General features: G+C 35.2%; 1 protein-coding gene across 6 annotated transcripts in view; it reads right to left on the bottom strand.

Moving 5' to 3' along the window:
- LOC117399374 (zinc finger transcription factor Trps1-like) overlaps positions 1–12,174 on the bottom strand; it is a 128,440-nt gene that overhangs the window by 98,837 nt on the left and 17,429 nt on the right. For all 6 annotated transcript variants that reach the window (XM_059022378.1, XM_059022377.1, XM_059022379.1 and 3 more), the window contains one exon: positions 4,825–5,732. In XM_059022378.1, coding sequence (XP_058878361.1) covers positions 4,825–5,730 — 906 coding nt within the window. In that variant the 5' untranslated portion in view covers positions 5,731–5,732. The remainder of the gene's footprint in view (positions 1–4,824; positions 5,733–12,174) is intronic.

The following is a 12,174-nucleotide window of genomic DNA, read 5'->3' as shown; positions in this document are numbered from 1 at the left end:
CTGGATCTCAACTTAACCTAATTGTTTATAACATACACCAGAGCTCTAAATACAACATTGTATTTCTAAAATATTATTATCCCATATTATAATAATCAATAACTTTGGCCCCGGAATGTCCTAACAGTGTTTTATTACAATAGGATAAGTGTGACATATATATCTCCAGATACACCAGCATTCTGATTGTGCTTATGAATATCTTAGTTTTACCACAATTGAATAAGCAATATGCATCCCAATAAGTGAATAAGATCCAAAACTAATGATGATTTTGACAGCCATTCTTTTGTATTATTTGGAAACGGTCCCCAATACTTCAAAATACCTTAACAAAATGTATTTAGATACCAAGGGATGTCCAAACTGGGACTACATTATTATTATTATTATTATTATTATTATTATTATTATTATTATTACTTTTGTTTTAATCTTTTGGCAGGGTAGTGTTGATTCATACATGGGTAGACATGAAATATTCATGTTAACCTTACAAATAAGTACATGCAATGATCACCAAAAATGTGTAATGTTATTTTTGCTATGGGTTAATGGATACATTCTTTTCTACTATCAGAGTTACCTGAGTAAAAAAAGTCCTTTTAAAATAAAGAAAGGAAAATTGATAGGAATAAAATGTTTTAATATGTCGTCTAAACCAATTAAGCCCTTAAAAAGGTGGGACAGAGTGATTTTTTTACTTAATTAATCCTTTCTAAAAATGTTTTCACTTTTAAATAATTCTTAAGGTACAACACTGTTCTGCAGGTGTTGTTTTTTCATTTTTAATTCTTAATTAAACTCTCCTTAATTAAGTTGATCTTTCCAAGCTACAGAACCCTGAGAAGCAACTGTTACGCCTGAGTGGTCTCTTCCTGGCACCTGACTTGTAGGGGTCTCTATGGTGAGGGGAGCCAACCCCAGATGATTTTTCTCTCTAGCCCATGGGAATGCTTTATGGGACCTCAACAGACTTCACCAACTTTACTAGTTGAGCCACTGGGGACCCCTTCAGAGACTTTTTAAAGTGAAGAAAAAGTATTAGAAATGAAACATTCAACTGCACAAAAATAAAAGGACCAGTGAAACTGGTACTAAAGCTCAAAATAGAAGAAGATTTTTAAATTATAGGGACTGCACTTTAAATCCTACTGCATTCTAACTGCTTGTTTTTGCAAAGAAATAGAAAAATTCTTCAAAGACCATAATGATTATCACAGATACCAATGCATACTGTACAATACAAACCCAATGAAATACATCACATGAATACGTCTGCTAAGAAATAAATAATAATAATGAATAGTAAACATATAAGCAATGAATTAAACCCTAAGATCAGACCACACTGAAAAGTTCCACAGTTAAATTTACACAACATCTGGTCAGTACCTTTTTTAATATCATTTAAGTTCCCTTTTTACTGGCTTCCATTCTGTGTGCCTTTGGGTAATGAGATATCATGATTTTTTATATTACCACATATGGAAAATTCTGTTAATAACACATAGGCTGTATTCTGTTTTTTTTTTTTTTTCTCCTCGCTGTAACCACATCAAGTGAAAGCTTGTACTTAAACACATGTCCCTCTGTTTCTCAGAATGTGACAAACAATCTTTAGCTGTTGCACATCCTCAGGGTTAGGGTAGGTATTATACAAGTGAATAGTTAACTCCCAAGTAGTTAACTCTTTAATAGCAAAGTTAGTTGAATATAAATGTGCAGTAAGTTATACTGAGCAACCAATTCTACAGTAAGTTACATTGCTAAAGTCATGCTTGTTAGGCGCAGTTATCCTATTAAAAGAGGGATTAAGAGAAATAGAAAATACAGCACTTACTATATACAAGAGAGAATGGTATATGAGCCAAGCCCATGCTTTGAAAAATAATGTAGTCATACTTACTAAGCTTTTAATTCAGTTTATTTCAGTAAATACGTGGGTTGTTTTATTGTTTAAAAAATGCTATTCCTGTCAGAATAAAATGGTGCATCTGTTATAAATTTCGACCAATGTGTCTGCTTGAAAGACAATAGCAAAATAGGTTGATGTAAGGATACTTGGGGAAAAAATACAGAGAATTACATATTTCAAACTATTTGACAGTTCACAGTGAAATAGAATGTCTGTGTGGCAAAGTAATGACTCTGCACATTGGTGTGTGTGTGTGTGTGTGTGTTTTGTAGCTGACAGCCATCTTGGCTCAGGAATTGACAAACAGCCTGGAGCCAAGATGACTGCTGTTTGCACAGCCACATGTTTCATTGAAAAGTGTGGAATGTGTCCAGGGGGTGATTGATTGATTGATTGATTGATTGTCAATTAAACCCCTGGCCACATGCTATAAAAAAGTAGATGACATGTATAGTTGGTGAGTGTGTAGGAGCGTGTAGTGGAATAGAGAGAAAGAAAGAAAGAGAGACATGTGGGTGTGCAAACGGCGGCCATCTTGGCTCCAGGCTGTTCAGCCCATTCCGCAGCAAAGATGGATGACAGCAACAAAGCACACACAAACACACCAATGTGCACAGCCTCTGCTCTGCCACAGTCTTTTTCTGGGTCTGTGAGAAGGATATTTCAGGCTGTACTACTGTAATGCACCTGAATTCAGCCCTGTTTTCTCTCGTCCAAACATACTTGGCACTTAATACTTTTATAAATGGAAGATGCATTCATTTTATTTCAAATATGTATATGGTGTATAACACTGACATATCTGTAAATATAAATAAAAAAGCAGGAGATCTTTCTTGAATTCATTAAAACTCCTGGAACGCTCACTGGCCACCATAAGGTAATTCAAATGTTTCTATAAAATGGAAATACTGCCACAATGGAACCACCACTAAACATGCAAAATATGGAGCACTGTACAGTAGTCTCCATGTATAGGAACACCTCCTAAGAGAACACTTCGCCTAAGGGAACACCCTTGTGGTGAAACAAATCTTTCCCACTGAAAATGCTCCGGCTAAAGGAACTTCACTTAAAAGAATACCTTCTTGGCACCAATAGTGATTCGTTCACAACAGATACAGTACTATTTTGTAACCTGATAACTCATCCCCATCAAACTTCAATTAAAATGGTTTATTCAGTCTTTTCAAAAGCGACTTGCCATCGCGGGAGTGTTTTGAGGTACACCGATTTGTTTATTAAATCTTTCCATAACCACCGTTATATTATCATTGCCTCGTTGTGTATTCTGATTTCCACAAGTGCACCTCATCGCTACAAAATGGCATGTAAACAAACTGTGAAATGCGCCACTGTTTCTCTTGCTACAAAAAGTTGGAAATTGTTCGAGCTCTTGAAAAAAAAAAACCTGAATGAGACACAAGTCACTGAGAAATTTGATGTTTCCCATTCTGGCGAGTTGCTTCACTATTCTGTTAAATAATGTACATGTCTTGTATGTTGCTGCTGCATTTTTTAACGAAGGGTGCTGTGTTAATTTAGTCTGACAGTTAGTTTATTAACGTTAGGTTTGTCTGTTACTTTATTATTATTATTATTATTATTATTATTATTATAGTTTATTAACATACACTTGCCTATTGCTTTTCTCTTACTTAATCAGTTCACTTCATATGTTGATGCACGTGCGTCATGACAAGAAATACATATTTATTGATTAATATTGTGTCTGGTGGCTAACTCCGCTTTAGAGAACACTTCGGCTATAAGCAATACAATTAGATTAGATCAATTAAACACATACTTGTACAGTAAAAATTAAGTAATGTTTTTATTTATTTTTACTTGTTATTATGATGTGTATGAAATCTCTCATTAAATGTACACGCATTGCAGGTTTTAACATTCATAAATTTATACCATATCTAAAAATATAGAAGTTGAATCCAAAATATTCCAGCATGTATAAATCATCCAGTTGTATATCTTTTTATTTATTTTTTTATTTGATAAATTAACAATAAAACACATTAGATAAAATAACTTAATAAAAACGTACACATGTAATCATTACAAGCTTTTAAAACTTAAATAATGATTAACATTTTTATTTTTGCTGGCACTGTAACTCACCCAAAGTGTTTTGGTTTCAAAATATTTTAATTAGTCAATTTGATTTTTTCCACTTTTTACTATGTTTTTCTATGAGACAGATTGTATCTACTGTCAAACAGATGGTAAGAACTATGATGCAATAATTTCAACAATCAGAACTATTTGAAAAGACTTGTTTATAGCAAGTATCTAAAGTTAGTTGGGTAAAACAAAAGCCAGTATCAAAAGCCAAAGAACAACCTAAGTACTGTTGGCATGCAACAAGGTCTGCTTCTTGTAACTCATTATGTGCTGTGATGCTACGTTAAAGAGAAAATACTTTTTATGCACTTATCTAAATCTGAGACACCACTTATTCTTTCACAATAATACAAAATCATAATTACAATAAGCAAATTACTCTTTGTCTGTACACATTTATACATCATGTTTGCCAGCTTAGACAACTTCTGTTTACTTGTAAGGGTATGGTTTCCAAACATAGCTCCACTATAAACACATACTATCATATGTCCCCCTTTCTGAGGTGACCCTTCATGTAAATATTTCACCTTCTCCAGAACAATTTTGACACTAATCGCAAAGCACAAAAAGGCCTTAGGGCCCCCCTGTTGGTTAAAAGTTTAATTTAATTATACATTAACTTGTTTACTTTTGCTTTGATAGTGAGATACTGACTGCAGGCATATGTTATGAGAGAGAGTTGGGTCTCAGAAGGAAAGAAAGTGTAATGGTGAGGTTCCCGGTAATCAAGATGGAGAGCAAGAACAGAAGAACACTATACAAACCTGTACATCATAAGTCCCATTCAGTACCATGGGCCGCTGGGAGCTGATGTCTTGAAGCACCCCAGTAAGCATGCTGTGGTTGAGCTTTTGAAAGTCTTTGGAGTGGGTAAACTGCACCATGTTGTGGAGGGCCAAGATCTTGGTGTCGAGTTCAGCATCCTGCCTGGTGCGGTTGTGCAGACCAAGATGGTACTTCCGGAAGTGTTTGATAAGGTCTGTGGGGTCATTGCCATAGTAACCGTAACCACATATGTTGCATTTGAAGTCCTGCAGCTTTGGAGACAAAGGTGCCGCATCGTCTGGACTTTCGTTGTCCACACCCTCGCCAAGCTCTAAAAAAGGTACTTGAGGGGGTTCTGAGACCACAGAGTTGTTCAGGGCAGGGCTCTCATGGTCCAGCTGACCAACTTGAACTTGTACAGCCCCGCCTGTTGACACTGGAGACATCTGATGTGCCTCTTTTGTCTCGCCGAGGTCTTCAGATTGGGCACAGGCCCCGTCTTCACCATCATCTGGATCTGATCTTGCTGGAGACTTCAGCAGTTCACAGACTCCCCCAGCAGCTGGAGTTGAGAGAGCTGGCATATTTCTGTCTGTCACCTCATCATGGGGGAAGGATGGAACATTTCCTCCCTTCTTGTGGCTTTCATAATTGAAACCAGGCCTTTCTCTCGGTGCCGAGCTTTTCAAGTCTTTTTTGATGCTAGAAGAAGGCTCTGAGACTTGCATATAATGATCCTCCGTCTTGTCAGATTCTAGTGCATCTCGCTGACTGATGTCTTCTTGCATGAGAGCTGAAGAAAGGTCTTTGTTCCTAGCAGAGTCCTCACTTTCAGTACCTGTCGATTCCAGAGCTTCACCTTCACCACCAAAGTTTCTTAGAGGGAGATTCTTTTTTCGAACCATATCTGTGGAAAATGAATCAAGTATGTTTTAATGGTGATTGTGCACCGTTCACAAAGTTAAAATGCATGAGTTATTTAAAACATGTTTTTTAAAGGGCTGTTTAAATAAAGGTTGTTATTTGTAAAACTGTTGTGGACTATTGCTGCCCTCTTTTATTTCTTAAAAATCGGAATACTGGTAGTTTCAATTCATATAAAAATGTTACTTAATCCATCAAAACACTGATTTTAAACTTTGTGAATTCATTATACTTGCAGTGCAGTTTTGTATGGGTAATAAAATACATCTGCCTTTTTCAAACATGAAAAATACACATTAATAAAAAAAATGATTGTAAAACTTAAAAAATGACAAGAATTTTTATCAGCACTTTACCACTCACTCCTAAAACATCTGGAGTGCCACAGGGCACACTTTTAGCCCCCATCATTGTTTATTTATGTATGCTGATAATACAGAATCTGTATTTTATTTCTGGTTCCATTTGATTAAAATATATTTTAAAACATGTAGCAACTTTGAACTTAATTTAATGTAATTGTTTAAATAGAACAGGCACCCTGCAATAGACTTGACCATAAAACATATCCAGAGCCTCCCTGGTCCATAGCCATGTAACAAACTTTATCAGGTTTTAAAACTTACAATAAATAAATGAAGAATACAAAAATAAATGTCTCTACATTCTTATTGTGTATGAAAAACTATTAGTGTCACAAAGGATTACTATCATTTCAAACTTTTACATGACTACAAGTTTTTAGAGGTTCTTTTTATAAAACTTAAACAGAAACATTAAAACGCCCTCTTGAAAATGCGTTTCTAATTTAGTTAAAATTATAAATGCATACATTACTGATACCTACAATGTAAACCATTAGTATAATATTTTTTTACATTTTTTCCCCTAAAAAATAAAATGTGTTTTATAGCAGTTATTTTGTTCAATCTGGAAAATGAAGGGTCAACTTTCAGCTTTAAAGCTGAAAAGCTGAAATGGATAACCAGTTTAAATGATTACTTTTCTAAGAAATTGAAGTTTGTTAAGTACAACCCTGTACATGGACAATGACCAAACATTTTATAAATACTGCCAAGTTACAATAAAGGGATCAGCCATAAAGACAAACATGTGACACCTGCTTTCGGACTGTGTCCAGAATTAATTCCATGACACAGTGCTTTAGATCGCTAGGCCATGCTGTCTTCCCAGTTTTCTGTTTACTTGCTTAGAACTTAGTTTGACTAATTTGGATGTTTCCACTCCAGAACCTATAGTGACCATAGTGGTAAGTAAAGAACAAGCAAAAAATATAATATAGGTGCAACTGAATTCAAACCCTATTTCAACTCAATCTTTACGTAGGCCAAGTTCTGTCTTCATTTTCTACATGTTTGCTTATTCAACAAGGAGAGCAGAAAGAAGAACAGAAGATGATTTCATGGTTTTGCTTCCTTCTCTTAATAAAGCAAAAGAGAACATTGACAGAAAAGTTCCATAAAGATTGTTTAAGTCATGGCACAGCTCACTGTCATGGCACAGCTCACTGTTTTGTAAAATCTAAACTCTAAGAAAACGCTATGAAAAAATACTGGCAGTTTTCTTTTTTTTTTTTACTACCTTACTGGATTTTGTTTAAATATGATTGCAGGGTAAAGAATGTAAGACTTTCTATTAAATCCATATCAAATTACAAAAAAGATGTACTCCATACGGAATCACTGAAATCTTAACCCTAATGTCAATTAGAAAATGGATCGGAGATTTCTTTAACCTGATTGGCCAATATGAGGTCCCTATTCTCCGGTAAAGGACCTTGAATGTTATCGTTCAAACTATGTTTAATCACTGTTCCAAATCAAGCTACCAGAAAATATGTAAATACAGTATTCATTTATGTAATTTACCTTTTTTCTGTTTGATGAGAGAAAATCTCATGGTGCTCATGGTGCTCTGTTCTCTAACAAAGCCAGGAGGCTTTGAATAAACTTTATGAACACACTGTGAACACTGTACTGAACAAACAGTACCATTAGCAGCACATGTAGGCAACCAGATATTTTTAATTACTAAAACTTTACATATTAGGACCTAACTTAAATACACAAACGTGTACTCAAATCCTAATAAAAAAATAAATTAAAAAAAAGTTACCGGTACTTTTTATTCTTTTACAAGTTTTGACATTGTCCACCGCTGGCATACTGAAGCCTGAAGGCTATAGACCACAGATGGAATTCTGAGCAAACCGCATTACTCATGGAATATTGAGGAAAACATTTGGATTCAGAAGCAACAAAAACAAGTGCTGCATAAAATCACACACAAAAACAAAAAAAATAAAAACACTATTTTTTTTCTTTTTTATTTATTTTTTTTTAACCATTTTCTAATAGCAATAGAAACTCTCATAATAGGGCTTTACTGTCTGGTAAGGCCCTTCTTGCTAGGTTAACGACACAAGGTGGGCCTCTTCTTTGGGTTCTGTTGCTTAATTGATCATGTACAATACCGCGGGCATTTACTTATACTTGTCTTACATGTAAGGTGGACAAGTATAAGTATTGGAGGGGTATTTAACTTTTGAGTCTTTTGAAGTTGTATACATAACTATAAAAACACTCATGTTGCTATATGTAGTAATACCAAAAGAAACTTAAATTCGGTGACAAATGTTTTGACTAGAAGTGTTTTGAAGTAACAGAGAAACTACGAGTCTGACTTGCAACACTTATATGTTATTTGTCATATATGGTGTGAGCTACAGTGAACAAAGTGCTTAAAATACCAGAACTACAATACAACCAGTTTATGATCTGTGTACAATTTCTAATTGTTGCTCATGACTGTCATGGAGCTGCTTTAACACTAGAACTGCCGTGGTTATACTCATACCTAAAACCACCGCCGGCAGTCATTATGACGGTTACATTTTAAACAACATCAATATTAAAATGAAAGACAAACTATCAGATACAACTCAAAAGTTTTATCCAACACACCACATCAAACATCTGCACAGTCGAAACACTGTATTTAAATGAACAATTAAACATAAAAGGGGTTATTTTCTAAATTATCACATATAAAGCACTACTTCAAAAAATGAAAAACTATAATAAAATAAACATTTCAAAAGAAACTAGCGTGTAAACAGGTATATGTACATACAAAACTGTAAAAACTATTTTTTTTTTAAATTTAAAACAAAAGTAACATATGTTTTCTCTTGCATGTGTCACTTGGTGCAGCACAGAATCCAGGTTGAGCTGCCAGGCTTGTATATATAAAAACAATGACTATTGTAGGTTATATTCAAATTAAAAACATGTAAATGCCACTCAAAATGACTGCTTTGGCGGTTCTAGGAGGGCGGGATTATAACTTCCTTATTTTCGTGATCCTGCCTTTCAAATGCCGTCAGGGTATTTAATACATGTATTTAGGAAAAGTCATAAACGGACAACCGCTTAACTTTCAGACACGCAGAGTAATTTCAATGTGAAAACCTCAAACCGCAAAATGACTGCCGTGGCGGTTGTACTGTTAATGATATGCAAAATATATACTGCCTCAGATGGGACAAAGCATTAGCAAGCACCAATATTTTATTACTTGCCAAAGTAAATTGTTCAAGCAATCATTGTACGAAAAAATGTATCACATATTTATGAAATCATAATAAATATTTCAAATAACTAACAAGACATTTCACCAGCAACTGGCTTTTTAGTTATTACCATAATAAGTAAAATAGTGAAAGCATTTCAGAAGATTTACATTATTAAAGCTTGACATTCATGTAAACTATCTTCTTGGTGTCAGCAATTTTAAATTACCATTACTAGTACTGACTTACTGGGTATAGCAGAATAACCTCACTGTAGAGAGATATTTTACTTGTGATTACAAAAAACATGGTAGGATCTCCTTTTATATCTCAGGGGCATTAGTAACGTTTCAGCACCAATCAATTTAAGTTGAAGTTGCTTTAATGTACATTCACAAACATAAGTAGAATAAGTGAAGATGCCAATACACATATTATAACAACTGATTATATCTTCTATTCTAAGATACCATTTAATATTAATATATTATTGGTATTATTTGCATATCTAAGACGATGAAAACTATAAGTACTGTATAAGCATGTGATAGGCATTAAGATTGATTCAATGTGGAAGTAAAGAGAGATGGCACATTATGGCCTAAAATGTCTGGGTAGTTAAAATACCAATTCAGTAGTATCCTGCTAAAAGTGTCCAATATATGTATTGCTTCTATTATTCACACATGGACTGGTCTGTGAACATATTGATGGTTAAAAGGGCCATATTTTTAAGATAGGGAAAAGGTGAATTGCTAATTTTCTTCACATTTGTTATGAGCAGATTTTACTAGTTTTCTATCATATTGTTTTCTATTCCTCACTGAAGACTCACCTTTACCTTTACAAAGTAGGGCCGCTATCTGCAAGCTTATGTTTTGTAGATCTCTATTTTACCAATGGTAAAACAAAAAAAAATTATATATATATATATATATATATATATATATATATATATATATACACACACACACACACACACACACACATACAGTGCCTATAGAAAGTCTACACCCCCTTTCAAAATTTTCACCTTTTATTGCCTTATAGCCTGGAATTAAAATGCATTTTTTTTTTTTTTTCATTTATCTACAGATCCTACCCCACAACTTCCAAGTGAAAAAAAATATTCTAGAAATTTGTAGAAAATTAATTAAAAATAAAGACCGAAATAGCTTGGTTGGATACGTATCCACCCCCCTTGTAATAGCAATCCTAAATTAGCACAGGTGTAACCAATCGCCTTCAAAATCACACACCAAGTTAAGTGGCCTCCACCTCTGTTACACTGTAGTGATTCAATTGGGTAGTGCATTTCAAAGCATAGACTCAACCATGAGCACCAAGGCACTTTCAAAAGAACACCGGGACAAAGTTGTTGAGAGGCACAGATCAGGGGATGGGTAAAAAAAATATCAAAGGCCTTGAATATCCCTTGGAGCACGGTCAAGACGATTATTAAGAAGTGGAAGGTGTATGGCACCACCAAGACCCTGCCTAGATCAGGCCGTCCCTCCAAACTGGATGACCGAGCAAGAAGGAGACTGATCAGAGAGGCTACCAAGAGGCCAATGGCAACTTTGCAAGAGCTATAGGCTTTTATGGCCAAGACTGGTCAAAGTGTGCATGTGACAACAATATCCCAAGCACTCCACAAATCTGGCCTGTATGGTAGAGTGGCAAGAAGGAAGCCATTACTCAAGAAAGCTCACCTTGAATCCCGTTTGAAGTATGCAAAAAAAACACTCAGGAGATTCTAAAGTCATGTGGCAAATCGTTTTGTGGTCTCACGAAACTAAAATTGAACTTTTTGGCCTAAATGCAAAGCGTTATGTTTGGCGCAAACCCAACACAGCACATCACCCAAAGAACACAATCCCTACTGTGAAGCATGGTGGTGGCAGCATCATGTTATGGGGATGTTTCTCATTGGCAGGGACTGGGGCACTTGTCAGGATAGAAGGGAAAATGAATGGAGCAAAGTACAGAGAAGTCCTTGAGGAAAACCTGCTGCCCTCTGCAAGAAAGCTGAAACTCGGACGGAAGTTCACCTTTCAGCATGACAACGACCCAAAGCATACAGCCAAATCTACACTGGAGTGGCTAAGGAACAAAATGGTAAATGTCCCTGAGTGGCCCAGTCAGAGCCCTGACCTAAATCCAATCGAAAATTTGTAGCATGACTTGAAGATTGCTGTACATCAACGCTCCCCAAGGAACTTGACAGAGCTTGAACAGTTTTGTAAAGAAGAATGGTCAAATATTGCCAAATCTAGGTGTGCAAAGTTGGTAGTGACCTATCCCAACAGACTCACAGCTGTAATTGCTGCCAAAGGTGCTTCCACCAAGTATTAACTCAGGGGGGTGGAGACTTATCCAATTATGATCTTTCAGTTTTGTATTTTTAATATATACATTTTTTCTCAATAAAAACTTTTTTCCCCTTAACAGTGTGGAGTATGGTGTGTAGATAAGTGGAAAATAATCCTCATTTAAATGCATGAAACTCTGAGGCACTGACACAACAAAATGGGAAAAAAGTTCAAGGGGGTGTGAAGAACTATCACATGCAGATCATTATCTCACTGTACACATAAAAATAAGATGCTATGTTTAGTGATAGCTGGGAAAGTTATTTATAATGTATAGTAGTGACATCAACGTGATACAACCATCTGAAATGTCCATGTACAGTATCATATGGCTTGTATCACACAGCAATGCCATCACAATGCTGAATCAAATGGTGGTTTTCAATACTGTGATTTGTCCAGCACCCTCTCCTATTTTCTATATATACAAATAAATCCAGGTCAATTTTTTTTTCTCATTT

Source organism: Acipenser ruthenus, chromosome 4 (assembly GCF_902713425.1).
Source record: "Acipenser ruthenus chromosome 4, fAciRut3.2 maternal haplotype, whole genome shotgun sequence".
NCBI lineage: Eukaryota > Metazoa > Chordata > Actinopteri > Acipenseriformes > Acipenseridae > Acipenser > Acipenser ruthenus.
This window is presented reverse-complemented; position numbering and strand designations above follow the sequence as displayed.